The sequence below is a fragment of the Hippopotamus amphibius genome, chromosome 7 (assembly GCF_030028045.1).
Source record: "Hippopotamus amphibius kiboko isolate mHipAmp2 chromosome 7, mHipAmp2.hap2, whole genome shotgun sequence".
Classification (NCBI taxonomy): Eukaryota; Metazoa; Chordata; class Mammalia; order Artiodactyla; family Hippopotamidae; genus Hippopotamus; species Hippopotamus amphibius.
The window spans coordinates 118513742-118532920 of record NC_080192.1 but is presented as its reverse complement, the minus strand read 5'-3'; the positions used below and the strand labels follow the sequence as shown (position 1 = coordinate 118532920).

Sequence of the window (19179 nt, the reverse complement as noted above, 5' to 3'; positions counted from 1 at the left end):
GCCCCGGCTCACTGCAACTAGAGAAGGCCCATGTGCAGCAATGAAGACCCAACACAGCCAATAAATAAATTAATTAAAAAAAGAAAAGAAGCAAGTGAAGAAACAGCATCAGCATTAATCCCTACCCCACCCCCTTTTTCTCTCATTGGACACAAACTTTATGAGCATTTCAAATTGGTTTGGTAACCAGTGCTTTTAGAGCTCACAGTTTGTTAGTTATGAAATAGGAAGGCAAACTATTAGTATGATAAAGGTGATATCTCTGCTGTATGTAATTTATGGATGTGTTTTTATATATATATTATATTATATGCTTACCCATACATGTCTACATACACACGCTCATCTACTGAGGAGAGATTATTTATTCAAAAGGGGAACAACTTTCTAACAGTGATTTGTTCTATATTTTCAGGTCTCAAAACTGAGCTGGATTGAAAAAAAAATGGCTGCTACTCTGTTTGGAAAAATACCATCCTCAACTGTAGAAGAAGCTTTGCAAAATTTCCTTAAGGTATATTTTATCTATCCATTATTTCAGTGTCAAACTGACTGCTGTCTGCACCAGGCTCCCCTGCCCTTGCTGTCAGGGAAGCCTTTCTCTTCTCCGTGTGTGGATCTCTCACTGAAGCTCCAGATTGCGTCCTCATTTTGGCATGTCCAAACTACTTCTTTGAACGTAGTTACGCCCTAGGTCCTAGACGTGGCAGCCCTTACTGCCAAATCCAGTGTAGCTCTCCAGGTCGTGTGAGTATGTGCAAAGCATTCATGCCCTGATTATTAGACTTGGTCCTAAATACTCCTTGTTATCCTAATATAGAACCAGTTTCATCTTAAAGAACTAAAAGTTGCCAAGAAGAGGAGTTATTTCAAAAATCACTCTATGAATTGCAGACAGTTCTATGGAACATTCATGGAACATCAGACCAAGCCAGTATTTTCATTCCTGTCTTAAAATGTACAGTTGCTATGCTGATAAAACCCTAAGTAGTAATACATGTGTGTGCACACATGAAAATATGTAATGTATCCACCCATTTAATCAACTTCCTGTCAGGCTAATCTTGTCATCTTTCTCTGGAACCAATTATGGAATCTTATAGACACTAAGATTTTTTTTCTTTCCCCGCCTGCCTACCTCAGATGTGTAGCAATATAGACAAAAGCAGGCTTTGATTTTGGTATTGTCCAACATATTGTACAGGCTAATATTTTTTGTTATATTTTAGGGATCAATTTTGTATAACTGAGAGGGAGTTTAGAGCTCATATAATCTAAGATGCCAAATATGCTGCATTGCACATCTCTTCTCTGAACAGTGGCTAGTGGCTTTGTGAAAAAATAAGTATTCTGAGATCAAGCATGAGCCCAATGGAGAAAACTATGGGACTACAAGTACAAAGGCTGTATGTTTCTTATGTTTTATTTAGTGTGATCTTTTTTGTTTTATAAAAAAGGAATCAAGACCTCAGGAATGCAATTTTTCCAGCATCACACAATGGCAGGTCAAAGATACAAATGCACTATCACTTCACCTTTTTTCTAACATCAAGAATTAGTTCTCCCATGTTAAATTTTATAAGAATATAGATCATGGTGCAGTAAAGATAAATGATTTATAAAAGGTGCTATGTTCATTAGCAAAAATTTCATTTGAACTTGAAACACATTTTTTCATAGTATCAAAGTTATAATTAGAGGCCCAGGTTTTCAGGACACTGCACAAAGTTCTTAACATGGTTATATGCACCTGAAGTATTACACAGATAAAATCAAAAGTAGTAAGAGGCACAATAATGTAGAGGTAAGGATTGCAGACTCTAGAACCAGACCACCTGGTTAAATCCTCGTTCTACTTCTTACTGGCTGACTAACATTGGGCAAGTTACTTTCTCTCTCTCTCTCTCAATTTAATCAATAACATGGAGGTAATAGTACCTGATTCATAGTGTTGTTGTGAATATTAAAGAAGTTAATACAAGAAATTGCTCAGAGAGTGCCTGGCACCTTGTAAGTGCTCAATAAAAGCTCACAGAATTTTAACTTCATTAAAATGTAAACACCTTGGCAGATCATCTTGGGGACCTCACCATTCAGTTATGACTTAGATTCTGTCTGAAATGCGTTCCATGGTGTTGTCAGGAGGGCAAGAAGGCATCAGGAATGCTTCTCCCTGCAACACCTGAGGGTCCTGAGGAGCCTAGGGTGCTGAGGGCTAAGGCTGTGGAGGAACGAAGAAACCTGGGAGGGAAAGGGGAAAAGAAGAAAACAGGGCATACCTTGGATCCCACACCCCAGGAGAGTCTGCAATGCCCTGGTCCCAATGGGGAGTCACGTTGTTGGAACCCAGACTGAAAAACTCCTGCACCCGCTCCATGACTCCAAAGAGGTTGACAGGAATGCGTCCCCAGAGCCATCCAGTTCAGTCCTGTAGAGATCAAGGGCACTGGCTTTGGAATCAGACAGTCTGAGACCCGAGCCTTTTCCTATCTGTATGACATGGGCACATTTATTTATTTCTCCCAATCGTAAATTCTTCATCTGTGACGTAGGCATAGTAATACCTACTTTATCTGGTTTTTGTGAAAATTACATAAAATAATACATGTAATTTTCTTGTCCCAGGGTCTAGCACGTTAAATGCTCTAACTAAAAATAAATGTTGCTATTATTTTGCTCACATAACAGGTAAAATCTGGTCCTCCACAGCCTCAAAGCATCAAGGGAGGTGGTTTTAGACCAGGAGTATCCCTGTTGGAATTCTTTCAAACTACAACATGCTTCACACCTCACCCAAAATGATGACATGATTCCCTCAGTCTGTGGTTTTTAACCTCGTCTATACATTAGAATCATCTGGAGAGTTTTAAAAAATGCCAACCCAGGCCACAACCCAGACTAGTTATTTCAGAATCTCTGAATATATTAAGGCAGGGGTCCCCAACCCCCAGGCCACAGACCGATACCCGTCCGCGGACTGTTAGGAACGGGGCCCCACAGCAGGAGGTGAGCGGTGGGCAGCGAGCGAGCGAAGGTTCATCTGCCGCTCCCCATCACTCACATCACCGCCTGAACCGTACCCCCACCCTGTCCATGGAAAAATTGTCTCCCATGAAACTGGTCCCTGATGCCAAAAAGGCTGGGGACCACTGTATTAAGGAATAGTTTATATACAATCAAATATACCCATTTTGTGTGTGCAGTTCAGTGAAATTTGATGAATTTGTATACTCACATCACTACCACCATTTAAAGGTATAGCACATTTCTGTCCCCCTAAAGAGCTACTTTGGCCGTCTGCTATCAGTTACCCCTGCCGCGTGCCCCAGGCAACCTCTGATCTGCCTTCTGTCAGTGTAGCTTAGTTTTGCCTATGCTAAAATTTTGTGTAAATGGAATCATAGAGTTTGTACTTTGTGTGTATCTGGCTTCCTTTGCTCAGCACATTTTGAGATGCAGTCATTTTACTAAGGGTATCTGTAGTTCTTTTTGTTTGCCTAGTAATATTCTGTTTTATGGATATACCACAATTTGCGTATGCATTTACCTATTGGTGGATATTTTAGTTTTCCCAGCTTTGTACTGTTGTGAATAAAGCTTCTATGAACATTCATATGCAAGCTTTTGTGTAGACATGTTTTAAATTTTCTTGGGTAAATACCTAGGAGTGAATTGTGGGGTCATATGCAAAGTGTTTTTAAAGCTTGATCTATGTTTTTAAAGTTCTCAAGGTCTTTCACATGCAGTCTGTGGTGTGATTGAGAACTACCGGATGGGTGTGTGTAGCAGATGACAGGTGTGGCAGTGTTGGCACACTACATGCTCACTGTTTGCAGTCACATGATCCCTGAATCTTCCTTAGTGGTTTCGCCAGCTGCAGAGCTGTCTTCTGTGCCCTGATATGACAGAGGGCTGCTGCATAAGGTTATGAGATGTTTTAAAACAAAGCTAATTTATTCAGCAATGTTTATTAAGCACATTCCTAGTACTAAATGAAGGGAACACAGAGATGACCAACACAGCTCCTACCTCCAGGGAACTTGGATGACCTAGATGAAGTAAACGAGTACAGTATTCTCTGCCAGGTGTTGTGAGAGTGTTCTAAGAGCATCACTAGAAACTGCCCCTTAATTAGAACACCCTATTGAGTAACACTACCTTCCTTGTTATTCAGCTAAGACCTTTAGCAAAGGTCAGAATCTGCTCCATTTTAGGAGTTAGGTGTCGCTAGTAGCCTGCCTGTGTTCCTTTGGACTTCCTGTTGTTTTTTTTAACCATGAGTACAAAAAGAGATGCTCTGATTTATGATCGTTCTGGTTAGACATAAATGTTAAGGTGTATATGCAGAATTAAAATGCCAACATTAAATAAGAAGCTGCTTATGTGCATATGTTGAGGCAAGTTATCTAGATAGGAATTGGACAGAACTGGGGCAGCTACTGGACAGAGAAGGTACAATCAAATAAAGTTTACTCTAGGTCCTTCTCTTTTTCATCCGCCTCTATTGAAGTATAATTGACACACAGCACTGTATAAGGTGTACAGCATAATGATGAGACTTACATACATCGCAAAATGATTATCACGATAAGTTTAGTGATGTCCATCATCCTATGTAGATACAAAATTAAAGAAATAGAAAAAAAATTTTTTCCTTGTGATGAGAACTCTTAAGATTTACTGTCTTAACTTTCATATATAACCTAAGCAGTGTTAACTATATTTATCATGTAGTACACTACATCCCTAGTACTAATCTGTCTTATAACTGGAAGTTTATATCTTTCGACAGCCTTCATCCAGTTCCTCCCCCACCGCCCACCCCCACCTCTGGTAACCACAAATCTGATCTCTTTTTCTATGAGTTTGTTTGTTATGTATAATTGACCTATTATACTATGTTAATTCCTGGTGCACAGCAGAGTGATTCCATATTTCTATACACTTCAAAATGACCACCACGATAAGTCTAGTTACCCCAGATCTGTCACCATACAAAAATATTACATAATTATTAACTGTGTTCCCCACACTACACATTTTACCTGTGACTCATTTATTTTGTAAATATACAAAAATTGTATTAGTGTGGCTCAAGAAATGCACTTAGTAAACTCAAAGAGTTACCATGGAAATAACTGGACAAGAGAAAGGAAGCTGGAGGACTAGAACCCATCAGCCCCAGGGATGGCTCTATAGGACTTTCCAGGCTCTGGCCAGGGCTGAACTTCTTTCAGTCTGTCAGCAGCCTTGCTGTTTCACTAGCAGGTTCTAGGCCAGATCCACACGCTGTTCTCTACTTGGTCTGAAAGAGTTACACTCAGTCTGGCTTCCCAACCCAAGAGACTTTGTCCTCCTCCTCCTCCCAGGACCCTTCTCTTTTGGATTCTGTAGAGAGTAAATGTGGGATGTGCTCTCATAAGGTATTGGAGCACTCCTCAGAACCCTTGGTCTTGCTTTTCCCTCCATTAGTATCCATCCTTAAAATCTGTGTATTCTTCGATTCAGCAATTCAACTTCTGGGAATCTCTCCTACACGTGTAATCACATGCACACAAGCATATAGGAACAAGTATGCTCATTGATTAGTAATAGTGAAAAACAAGTCTAAATGTCTAATGGAGAATGCTTAATTTAATTTTGGTATATGTGTAAGATGAAATACAGCTCTTAGAAACAACGAGGTAGAGCTGTGTATGTAAACACAAAAATGTGTCTGTGATACATTGTGGGGGAAAAAAGTTTTGGATCAATATGTAGAAAATGGTCCCATTAAAAAAATTTTTTTTCACAAATAGGTTATCTTGGCAGGGGAGGGGGCTGGTTTCCTCTGCTTTGTAAAAGGTTTGTGGGATGCATTTGTCCAATTGCTGTTGACAGTGGTTACCCCTGGAGAATGAGATTGTAATTGAGAATAAAATTAGAACAGAGGAACTCTCACTTTTTAATTTTGGAAATGTCTGCATTGTTTGTATGTTGTAAAACAAGCATATTTTTATAAATTTTTTGAAGTATTCTTCTCTTGGGTTCTGCATCCCTCTGTGTTGGGGTCTGGGGTCAGGTTAGGAGCTTCCTCGCATAGGCCTTTACAACAGCAAAACCTGACTCCTATGCAAAGATCAACTTAGGTTCTAAGAAGAGCTCTCTAGTAGCAATACCATATACCTGGCAGAATTCTTATTTACCAGAGATAAAGAAAAGGAACTGGTATATAAGACACTAGTAGATGAGGAGTTAAGTACCTTTATAATACCCACTAATTAAAATCTACAAGGAGGTCTGCTACTTTGACTATTTACTTTAAGCATCTGCCCTTTTCTTTAAAAGAACTTGATGTAATGGACCTCAGTTATTATTCAGTTCATATGGAATGTGCTGAACTCATAAGAAGTCAAATATTAAAGTAGTGGAAGATGCTTGCCATGGGATACCAGTCATGCTCTACTCTTGCTTCCCAAAGAGATTGTAGGGACTTGTCCTGGGGAGAGTGTATCACCAGTTGTTTTGCCCCTGAAAGAAAAAAGGCAAAGGATAGATAAGGGGAAGTCAGGAAGATGGTTATACAAAGGAACCCCCAAAGTATCTCATTGCTTTGTAAGCTTTATGCTGACAATAATAATTCTGTATTAATGGATAAACTCAAAAGCTGTATTTCCACCCAAAGGATACTTGAGCTGAAAATGATTCAGATGTGACACAACCAACCTTAATTCTTAGGGCCATTTGGTTAATGTTTGAAATATAGCTTGATTAATTTATTGAAATATATCTTCTGTACTTGTTGTTCGAATGTGTCCCTGTTATTCTTTTCTGTTTTCTCTTAAAACCAGGTCGAAGAACTACACCCTGGGTTTTCTATGTCCAATTACATGTTCTTGGCCAAGGTAATGAAGACCACTGTTTTAAGATCACTTTGATTTCATTATGCAAAAATGTGATTACCCTTCACATTGATTATTTTTTTCATTTCTAGTGTTATATTGATCTTGAACAAACAGATAATGCTGTGAAGTTCTGTAATTTGGCAGTGTTGCTTCCTTGTGTTACCAAAGAGGTAAGTCCACACAGTGACAAGGAGTGCTGTTATTTTATTAGTATGATTCCAGCTTCAAATATGAACATCTGGCTTAAATACATCTGGAGTTTTTTTCTATCCTAAAACATTTTGACTTGGATTTAACATGTACTATGAAGTTTTAAAAATTGCTGTAGGTAACCCTTCCCCAGGAGACCCCTTGTATCTTTAAGGAGCTCCCAAATCGTGGGCTAGCGGTTAAAACTTTGCGATGCTTGTTAGGTGTTGCACAGCAGAGGGTGGCATAAGCCCCGTGAGGAAGGATGGAGGGCGGCGTAATTCGGGGGAGCTGGTGATTCAACTGGGCTAAGCAGCAAACAAGCTAGACAGGCTGCCCACCTTACAGCAGGAGGAAGGGCCATGCAGTTGCTACCACCGGTGGCTGGCCAAGGCCAGGAAGAGGACTGAAAATATGTACTAACATTTTCTTGGTCTTTGAACACCATTAATGAAAAAGAAATGGTTGCATTGCTTCTTGCCTTTTTTCTGCTAATTCAGAATTCTGGATGTGCTCTAAGTTTTAGGAATTTCACAGCATTAACAACTCAGTCTGTGTTCCTGTGTACTGGTATTGTGAGACCAGAACGAAACAGATAAATGTTTTCCTGCTCCCTTCTCATAGCACATAAACAGTATCAGCCTGTGCATTGCAACTGAAAAGAACTGCCTCAGAAATAAGTGCTCCCCCTCAGCTCTGTTGGAGCAAACAGGCTTCAGCGTTTGTTGTGATCTGGAACATAAACACGTAAGACCTGCCCACTGCCCTCTAGGAGCTTGTAGCCTAGCAGGGAACCTAAGGTATATATATCCAAATAAAGGGAGCTCAAGGTAGAAAGCATGAAGTGCTCAGAGAGGTACAAGTAATTGGTTCTGGAAATATGGAAAAGGGAGAAATAATTTTCGCCTAGAAGACATCAGGTAGCATCACAGGTGCACCTTGAAAGATGTATATAACGTGGAGGTGTGAGCGAAGCACGTCGCAGGTCGTGAACAAAAGCACAAAGGTGGAAAAGCAAAGGTGTGTTTGCCTGGAGCGGAAGCAGTGTTCAGGGCAGTCATGAGAAATGAGGCTGGAAAGGGCAAGTGGAACAGACCTGCCCAGGACCCTCCGGGTTCAGGGATGCCGTTGTCTCCACACAGGGCGCGTCAGCAGCCGCCTGCACAAGGCTTGGCCTGCTTCTGCGTTTGGGATTTCCTACGGGGTTCGTTATCCTTCTGACTTGCACCCCTCGTTGGCTCCAGTGGTTAAGAGGAAGTACAAGACAGCACTCTTTATCTAGAAGACAGTTTGTGTAACTTTTTCAGCAGAAAACAGATTCTGTCCCTCTGGTTGCTTGCTCCGTGTTAGTGGTTGGGACCCTACTGTCTTACATCTCCCCTGAACCATGCCAGTTTGGGTTACGTGCAGTCATTTTAAACTGAGTGTCTATGCATTCTTATTAGAACATGAGACTAAAATACAATATGCGGGTGAGGTGTGCGACGTGGCTTGGTATGCCGATGTTTCTGCGTGACATTTAGTGCTCTCGCGGGAGGGCTCATATTGACGAGCTTCGGGGTTTGATCCTTGTTCCCTAAGTCTTCTCTCCCCTCTCCTCCCTACCCCCCAAACCTACCCTCCATGGCTTCAAATGCTACGTACCTGCCAGGGGTCCTCAAATCTGTGTCTCTAGACCTCTCCCCTGAGCCTAGACCTGCTTGTCCAACGTCCAGCTTGACACCTCCGCTTGGATGGCTCACAGACATCTCACACTCAGCTCATCTTCAGACCTTTGCATCTTCTCTTCCCCCATCTGCCCCTCTTACTAAATGGCACCTCCACCCACCCAGTTAGGAAAGCGGGGAGTGAGCCTTGACATCTGCGTATCCCTCAGCACCCCCAACCCAGACACCCACCCAGCCACTGCTTTCTTGAGTCATCCAGCTGCTGTCTCTTTCCCTCTCCAGCCACCACTCCAAGCAGGGCACCACCCTCTTTCACCTGAGCTACAGTCACGCCAGCCTCCCAGCTGGTCTCACACCTTCTTGCGCCCTGCCTGGTCATTCTCGGCTCTCAATATCAACCAAAGCCACAGGTTAAACATAAGCCTCCCATGTCACTTCCCTGCTTGAAAACACTTTGCTTTTAGGATGAAGTTCAGAATTTTTAGCATGGCCTTGAGGACTCTGCTCTAGCTCCTGTCACTCTCTCAAGCTTCATATGTTCCCCGCTCTCCCCTCCTTTGGACTGTGCTCTTTCCTACCTTACATCCTTGGGACATAATATTCCCTCTTTAGGAAACATTCCCCTACAAGCCCTCCACTCCCTTCACCAGCTCTGTTCCTACTCATCCTTCAAGCCTCACCGTAAATGTCATTTCTTTGGGAAAGATTCCCTTGACACTCCCAGGCAAGGACGTACCTCATACCTTTCCTTCAGGTCATTTAGCACAGGTGTGATTATGTAGTTATCTGTGTGGTTGTTCCATGAAAGTGGCAGCCAGGTGTGTTTCACTCATCACTCTCTTCCCAGTGCCGAATATAGTGTCTGGCACATAACAAGGACTCAGTAAGTATTGGTAGGAAGACTCCAAAGACTAATAGCATACAAATAAGAATAATAGTGCTAATAATAAGAAGAAATAGGGCTGGTAATAAACGTGTAGAACTATTTATATGATAAGCAAAACAGCTGTAGCAAATATTTCCCACATTGCTTATTTTCTCCAAAGATGTGTATTCCTAGCAGGTTTTTTTATTTTTTCAAGTGGTTAACGTACTGTCAGGAATATCTCAACTTCTTTTTCAGTTAGCAAATAGAATGAGTCAAGTTATCTGCAGTACCCACTCTCTCTGTAAAGGTTTTCCAGATTGAAGTATATCCCATTAGTGATTTTGCTGACCCACTTATTTATTTCCAAAATATCTGGCACTGGAACTCATTGCAATGAAGGCCCCCAGCCATAGGGTCTCGCTCCCTCCTGTGAACTTGCATAACGTCTGTGCTTTCTTCCGTGGCACTCGTACCCTCTTCCTGGCATCGCAGTCGTTTGTGAACATGACTTCTGTCCTTATGAAGAAGCCTGGAGCTCATCACACTGCACTTAATATTGGGAATGTCAGTCCTTGGGCCTCTAGAGCCCAGATTTGTGCATGTAAGCAGCTTTACAGTTCTAGAATCTGAACTTACAGTATTTTATTATTCATGTGGACTTTTCTTGACCCTAGAAAGGTAATGTCAGGTCCTGAGAAACAGTCCTCCTTTTAAAATTAAAAGAGATTCTTATGTCTAAGGCAGTGTGAGAATGATCGCCAAGTGAAATAGTGACAGCCCTGGCAGCCTGAAAGTTGTTTGCCTGGAACAAGTGTCAAAGTCATTGACTCAGAGCACACTGAGAAAGCTCAGATATAAAAAGCATTGTGTAATATTTTGTGTTATCAGTACAATGAGGGATGTGCTAATCCAGTAAAGAAAAAAACTATTTTAAAATTGTTATAATATTTTGTAGTGACATTAATCAGTCTTCTAAGACAAACTCTTAGATTGGACAGTAAATACAGTGTACCAGAAACAACCACAGGAAGAAGATGCCTCTGGGAAGGTAGAAAGGAAAGAACTTCTTTATACTTAGCAAGTGGTATAATTGTCTTCGAAATTACCTGTAGTTTAAAGTTCTGGGCTGCATTTCCAACCTGTTCTATAGATTGAGAATCATCACTCTCCTTGGTAACCACTCAGTAATAAAATCCGAAATCCTAATTTTTTTTTTTTTTTTTGGCCGCACTGTGTGGCTTGTAAGATCTTAGTTCCCCAACCAGGGATTGAACCCAAGGCCCTGGCAGTGAGAGCGCCAAGTCCTAACCACTGGACCTCCAGAGAATTCCCTGAAATCCTAATTCTACCTTAAATGTTCTACCTTTATTAAGACCTCATATTTGATTATCTTAATTAAGGCATTGGTTTTTCAGATAAGTTTAGAAAGTTTGGTTAGTCCCAAACTGTTCTCCTGTCTTCCTGTTCTAGTGATGCTACATCTCAGAGGGGTGGGTGGATCACTTACCAAAATCCAGCAATGTTGTCCAAGGTCTCATTTGTTAGAAATTTGTATTTGCCTATTTCTTTCTGGTTAAATGTGTTTCTTGTACATTAACTCATCTGTGCTATCCATATCTGAAGAATTAATTCTTCCTTGTACATTAAAAAAAAAAAAAACTTTAAGCCTTTTCAGAGTGGACAGACTTTCCCACCATCTGCAAAGGCATTTCATGAATTGTAGGCAGGAAGTGTTACTCTGTTTACACCCTCCTATTTCTACTCTTTGGTCTCTTACCTTCTATTCATCTGAATTCAAAATATATTATTTCTTAGCTTTCTCAGTGTATAATGGCCTTAGCTGTATTCTTTAAGTTGATCTTAAAAACACCTTAAAGAAATTTCTTAGCCTTCCTTGTAATTAATTTTCTAAAAATAACTGATGATGTAGCATCAGTTTGGGATCAGTCATTTTTAACCAGTATGCAGTCTAGTAAAGTTTATGTTTGACAAATCATTACCCAAATGCTCAGAGTATAATGACTTAATATAAACGAGTCTCTCTCTTATTTATCCAAAGTGTTTAGCAGAGAGCATTGATGTATTTTCTCAAAACATAGTATTTGCCAACACTTTCAGATCAAATAAATCTATATTTTCGAATGTGTGTGTTTGAGTGAGTGAAAAAAATAACCTTTATTCATTTATCTTGCAAATATGGTGGTACTCTGCCAGAGGCTTGGGAAACAATGAGGAAAAAACAGATCCTGTCTTTGCCACGATGAATTCTGTAGTCTAATGGGGAAGGCAGGCACTGAACAAGTGATAGCAATAAAGTGTGGTAAGTGTAATAGAAATGAAAGCACAGAGATTTATAAGAAAATAAAACTGGTACTGCAACCTGGACTGAGGGGCTAAGAAAGGCCTTCCTGAGGTTTTGATAGGTAACCTGAGATTCTAAGGAAATTAGAATTTAAACCCAGGGGTTTAAATCTTTAAGACTTTCTTGAGTGTAGGGAGCTTGTTAAAAATACAGATTCCTGGCCTCTTCCTAGAGAGAGAAAGAAGCTCTAAGCTTCAGAGTGTAGTGACAGCAACCTCACTACCAATATGACTCACTCAGGTTTCTGTCCCTTGGATTCTGTTCTGCCGGCTTAGTGCTCAGACTGTCCCTGGATAAGAAAGCAGAGGGAGGCAGGTGACAGCTGGGTTCTTGGCATTGCAGCCACAGGAAACGATGACCTTTGAGGACGTGGCTGTGGACTTTACTCAGGAAGAGTGGGCCTGCTGGACCCATCTCCAGGGAAGCCGTACAGAGACGTGATGCTGGAGAACATCAGTCATTGGGGCTCCCTGGGGTATGAGCTCTGAAAATCAGATGTGACTTCCCAGTTGGTGCAAGAGGAATAGCTGGGGTAGGGGGTGGAGAGGATTTCCCCAAAGCCAGAGTCTAGGCTGGAAAGTTTCAAAAACTAGGACATAACTTCCCTGCAGAATATCTGCAGGAAGGAGCCATCTAAGGGCATGGTAAGTTCGTGCGGGTGAGCTCTGTGTCTCTACGTTAGAACTGATCTGCGAGCGGGGGAAACGAGGAATGCAGCACAATCACATGACTTCAATGTGAGGTGAAAGAGTGCTGTCTCAGCAGAAAGTTTGGATAGTTTGAATCTGGGGAAGAAAGGAGTAACCTGAGCTGACAACCGTAATCCGGGTTCTTATAAGAGGACATTTGCATAAATATGGGCAACATCAAATGCTTGAAATATAATGAAGGTCTCAAAATGACTCAGATAACTCTACAGTGGACATGCTACAAAGGAGAAAACTTCGGTCCCTGCAGGAGAGTGACACACCCTGTGAAAGTAACCAGTGTGGTGAAGACTTTAACTAGAGGTTATCACTGAATGATCAGCATAAAATTCATATGTAGAAGAAAGAACAGATGAACGGATGTGGGCACACCTTCAACAGCCTTCCATCGCCTCCGTAGTAGAGATTTCACCCTGGAGAGGAGTTCTTTGAATATAATGAGAATGGGAGATATTCACTCACAGCTCCACATTGACTCAGCAAGTGTTAACTCACACTGGAGAGAAACCCCATACATGTAACAAGTGTGGGAAACACTTTAACCCGGGAGCTACCTTTCATTCACACCAGAGAACTCACACCAGAGACAAGCCCTTTGCGATCATTATGGAAATGCCTCCAGTAATAATTCATCCTTCAAAGGACAGGAGTGAATTCACGCTGCAGAGAAACCATATACATATCACCTATGTGGTCAAGCTTTCCGTTGGTGCTCTGTCCTTAGCCATCATGGAACCATGTACACCAGAGAGGAGCCCTCGAGATGTAATAACGGTGGAGGAACCCTCTGTCCCAGCTCTAACCTTTATCGATGCCAGAGAGTTCACACAGGGGAGAAAGCCTGCAGCCAACACTCAAGCCTTGGTCTGCACAGAAAACAGAGTCAAGCAGGAAGGGAAGCAGCAAGTCTTTACCAGGAGGAGGAAGCCCTTTGGGAAATACCAGATAGTTCATGCCAGAGAAGCAAGTCAATGAAATAAACGTGAGAAACCCATTACTCATAAAGCAACACTCCAGGGCACGTGAGGATTTTCACTGTATCAGACACTCTCAGTGTCATGAATGAAGTGATCACACCTTAGTCAGCCCTGAAGTTCTCACACTTGGGAATTCCTCAGGCCTCAAGTCAATGTAGAAATGCCTTCACCTGGATTTTATATAAGAAAATTCATACCCAGGGGGAAAAAAAACTCTATCAAGAACCCTTTAGTACACAATTCAACATATAATTAGACTTTTGCCAAATGGCATATTACTGAAAATAATGCCATGTAAAGGTGTAGAACTGTGATGCATTCTTCGAAATGTTGATTGAAGATTTTGGTGAAATGTGATAATAAGATAACCCCTCTTCAGTAGATTAATAAGAGTTGTTGATGAAAAATCTAATACATGGGTATTTGTCTTTTAAAAAATCATGAACCATTATGCTGAGTAATTGAGGCATTTTTCTTCACTGCATGGCTGTTGATCAGTTGATCAGTTTCAATTTTTTATGCAGCTCTAAATATATTTGCAAGGAATTTGTTTAATCAGAAAGTACCTTTTATATAGTATGTGAATTATACCTCAATAAAGCTGTTACAGAAAAGAAGACAATCAAGAGATGACATAATTAGATTCCTCTGATTAGTTCAGCTCTACTCTTAAAGTCTGAGAAGGAGCGAGATTGTTGAAGCAAAGAAAACTCTTTACTTCTAAAGTGAACGTAGCCCTTTGCTTCCTTTAGGAAGGGAAAGAAATAGAACAGCCACGCAATGGCTAAATCCCACCTGGGCAGGTTCTTACCTGCCCATGCCCCAGCCTCACCTCCTGTTGTAGAAATGGGTCAAGCCTGTTCTACCCTTCACGCTCTGAGACATTTCTCTCACCTTCTTCCTCCACATCTACTAGAGAACAGAGGAAAAAAAAGAAAAAAAGTGCCTTTTAATGTAAGTGAAAAATGTAGGATACAAAAAATGTGTTCTAATTATTCTATTAGTGTTTAAATATGTACCCACATGGCAAGGGTGAATGGAAACATGGACAAATAAGCACAGTTTATAAGTGATTCAAATATCCCAGGTGATACTGATGTGGGTTGTATACACACCATATTTCATTAAATACTAGAAAGGCTTGGAGTTGAGAAATATAATGTGAAAAAGCACTGTATCAGGTGTACGAGCTGGCTGAAATGTTGAGTTCTTGAAAGAGAGAGAAGTGATGAGAGCCTTTTTCTTAAAAGCAAGAGAAAACCGTGAGGGTCTTAAGCAGCAAGTAACACAATGAGATTTTTAGAAGGACACAATAGCTACCATGTGGAGATTGACTTGGATGGGAGGGGAGCAAAACTGGACGTTGGAATACCGTTTAAATAACTTCTGCAGTGACACAAACATGAGGCGATGACCTGGACCAAGATGATGGCAGTGAGGAATGAAGAGGAGAGAACAGATTCAACAGATTTGTAGATAGTATTGTCTACAAGATTTGGATATCCAGGAGATGGAGGACTCAAGAATGACATGGGAAACTGGTATGGGAAACTGACAAGGGCAGGTGGCAGTACCCTTTACAGACACAGGGAACATTGGAGAACCAGATTTGGTAGACAAGGAGAGTTCGGTTTTGGACATTTGGAGTTTGTGTTTATGAGATTTTCAGATCCATTAAGTGATTGAATATTTAGCAAATAAATATTTGAAACCACAAGTATGGCAGAGATTATCCAGAGAGGTTATGTAGTGTGTGAAAAGCAGAGGGCAAAGGGTCAACCCTGAGAAACTCCAGTGTGATGAGAGGAAAAGAAATCTACAAAGGAGGCTGAAAGAAGTGGCCAAAGATGACGGGACCCCAGAATCCAAGGGATGGTGGAAGAGGTCAGCTCTGTCTGACACTCTGGGGAATCAGGACTGGAATGAGCAGATGAAGTCCATGATGCTTATGTAATTGGTGATCTTAACCCAGACTGTTCCAGTGGAACAGCAGAGGTGGTGACTGAGTGCAGAGCACTAGAGGTGAGAAAATGCAGTCAGTACGTGTAGACACCTTCCAATAATTTGGTGGGAAAGAGAAGAGAGATGTAGAGTACAAGTTAAAGCAGTGCTTGAATTGAGAAATAGTTTTATTTTGGGTGGAAAATGTAGGAGCATATTTAAATAGTCATGAGAAAGAAGCAGCAAAGAAGGAAGTGTTCCAGAAAGACTAGAAAGGGAGGAGATAACTGATAGAATTAGGTCACAAGGAAACCAGAGACAGTGGGATCCAGAGCACATTAAGGTCCTGTCCTTTTGTCACACGTTAGATAGAGGAGTTGATGGGTGTGTGGGTTTACAGATTTGCATTGAACCAGGGTAGGTGCCCCAAAGGGAGAAAGGGTTTTAGTCTTTTAATAAGAGAGTAGGCAGATGTGGAACCTAAGGTGGGTAGAAAATGAGTCAAAGCAAGAGAAAGCTGATAGAGAACAATAAGGGGAAAACTGCTTAATGAACCTGTTAAAGGTTGAAAACTTGACATATTGAGAGTAATTGGGTAAATGACCCCCAAAGATAGCAGCGTTCAGAAAACAGGATGCCTGTTTCAGAGGTGGAGCAGTTTGCGGTCCAAGCCATCCCAAGGTGTGCTCATGGGGATGGTGGGGAAGATGAGGAGGCACCCTTCTAAATGGCTGGCATACACGGTCCATGGGAACAGTGATGTCTCCAACAGTGGTGGCAGAACTCACTGTGAAGAGAGTGACCAAGTCTCCAAAGGCATAAAAAATAAAAATAAAAGCGCGACCAGGAGTTTGTTAACATTTATAAGGAATGGTCCAGGGCAATGATCCTCTACTGTTGGCTATAACCACCCCCTCATTCTTTTCCCAAGCCCCCCCAAAATATTTTCTTAGCAAATATATTGCTGGTTATGCAAAAATGACTTCAAAACAAGTCTTCTAATCGGGGTTCTAGGGACCTCTGTCTGGGAAAAAGGGGAGGAGTGGGAGGTTGAGCCAGGGAAGAGAGAGCATGGAAGAGCGGTATTGGGGTGAGCACCAAAGAGGGTTAATGGTCTGAAGGGGGTACATTTTGGGCAGTGACAGAGGAAAGCATGACTAGAGGTGGTAGTTTTAGTTGCGGTTTTTTCTTGTTTTGTTTGTTGTTGTTGTTGTTGTTGTTTTAGCTAAAAGACCCTGCCAGTGTCCTCTACATATAAAAAAAGTAAATTAATGAAAGACTTGGGCGGCAGCCCTGGGAAGGAGGTAAAATGGGAGGTGCGCACGTGTGTGTGTGTGTGTGTGTGTGTGTGTGTGTGTGTGTTGGCAGTTGGCAGTTGGATCGCGGTGGACGTCAGAGGAATTCTTTGTGGTGTCTGAGGGCAAATATTGCTAAGCCATGATCTTAATTTTAAATCTTTTGTTGTAGTTTGAGCATATTCATTTCTTTAGGCATCTAGTTGAAATAAGACTCCCATCTACATCTACATCGTCTGTAAGAAATTGGTTCCTAGAGTTGAGTAATTGTTACTGAGCTCCAGTGTCTTAACTGCTTATTTAACAGACATTTATTTAGGGTCTTCTAGGAGCCAGGCACTGAGCTAGCCCTAGGATTACAAAGATAAACATGAATTATGGCTTTTTAATAAATTCTTTTAAATCATGCATCACTATCATAGGTTCGTTAACTATATTTTCTCACTGCCTTCAAAAATACTGACTTGATAGAAGGTAGACTTCTAGGTGGTCAGACACTGCAGTAGAATCAGTGTCTTGATGTTTATGATTAAAACTATTGAAGAACTTCCAGATTTTTAAAAAAAAATCTAGCTAACAACTACTTCCAAAATCTACTCTGTCCAGTTTTCCTCATCTGTGTACTTTAAATGGCGTTACATTCCTTAAATCTTTTCTGGTAGATGTTCAGTGTCTGTTAAACACAAAACGCATAGGAGTGCCCTACCATCCAAGTTTGTTTCCACTCTTCCTAATGTCCACCCTTTAAGTTTTAAGGAAATAACAACACACATGGAGTCCTACAAAACATATTACATGATTTTTAATCTTAAATATAAACACCTGATAAAGTAGGTAGTTTGGATCTTATAGTGGAATCTTGTTTGAATCTTACGAGGAATCTCAGATTTCTTCCAATTCTGCTGCTGGGGCTGTGACCTGTTCCACATGTTATAGCTGAAAAAGAAAACAGTGTTTCCATTAAGACTGTTTATGGATCCAGTGTGTCAGCTAACGTGGAAGGGACTCCCCTTCCTGAATACACCGCTCCAGACCAGCCTGGAAGTCGCTCTCCCCATCACTTACGTTCTCAGAGATCTGAATCATGCCTGGTCCTCAGAAATGCACAGTTTCTTTGTAACGGTCTTTCAAAAAGCATTCCCTCATTCAACAAAAGTCTATTTCAAAGCACCTAGAGTATCAGGATGAATGTGTGAAATTTTATTGTATATTTGTATTTTCTTTATAGGATAAAGATGCACAGAAAGAGGTGAAAAAAATAAGCACTTCCTTGAAGACGTAAATAAAAGAACTTGCTCTTCAACCAATCAGATGTGGTCTACTAAAATTTAAACTGATCAAAGTTGTGGTTTTTTTATTATCGTTTTTTCTTTTTTGACGTGAGGGTAATGTGCTCAGAGTTGAGGGTAAATCCACGTTTCTGCCGAATGCATTCCACTAGTAGCGCTACAAAACAAATCATGTTACTTGGAGAAATCAAGTTCCTATAATGTCACTACAAAATGATCTTTAAACATGTATGCTTTATATTTTTCCTATTAATAAACTATAGTTTTCAGGATATTTCTTTAAATAAAATACTTAAATCATTTCAATAAAATGAACTCTAGTGAGTGTTTTATTGCTGCTTCAATGGAGACTTTACAAAACAAAATAATTTCATTAACGTGGATGAAAATGGGGAAAAGGGCAACGGACATGAATACGTTATTGATGGGAGAGGAAAAACAAAAGAAGAAATATAACCAGCAATTTAAAAAATGTAAAGAAAATTACAGTCAAATTAGCAAGGATTTTTTTCTTTAAAGAAATTCACTGCTAGCAATGATGATGTGAGGTGGACCATTCTCATACACTGCTGCTGGGAGGGCATTTTGTGACACAAACGTTTGGTAAAATGTATCTAGAACCTTAAAAATATATGAACTCCTTAATCCTATAATTTCATTTTATGGAAATAATCTTAAAGAGAAAAAGTAAACTTATGCACAAATGTTCATAATAGCATTTTTTTGCAGCAAAACCCTATGTCCAACAGTAAGAAAGCAGTTAACCATATTAGAATAAAAAGACAATAGAATATTATTTTGACATTAACGATACTTTCAAAAATGACATAGGGAAATGCACAAAGCATCTTAAGTTCAAGTATAAGATAAAATAGTATATGCACATGATCTCAACTATATGAAAATGTGCATAGAAAGTCATCTGTTGGAAATACACTAAACTGGTAGTTGTTCATATTTGTGGAGTTGTGTTTGATTTCTAATGTTTCCCAATTTTCAA

The 19179-nt window shown here is 40.6% G+C and overlaps 1 protein-coding gene across 2 annotated transcripts in view; it reads left to right on the top strand.

Moving 5' to 3' along the window:
* RMDN2 (regulator of microtubule dynamics 2) overlaps positions 1-18194 on the top strand; it is an 82999-nt gene extending 64805 nt beyond the window's left edge. For both annotated transcript variants that reach the window (XM_057743263.1, XM_057743264.1), the window contains 4 exons: positions 416-514; positions 6831-6884; positions 6974-7054; positions 18119-18194. In XM_057743263.1, coding sequence (XP_057599246.1) covers positions 416-514; positions 6831-6884; positions 6974-7054; positions 18119-18172 — 288 coding nt within the window. In that variant the 3' untranslated portion in view covers positions 18173-18194. The remainder of the gene's footprint in view (positions 1-415; positions 515-6830; positions 6885-6973; positions 7055-18118) is intronic.
* The last annotated feature ends 985 nt before the right edge of the window (positions 18195-19179 follow it).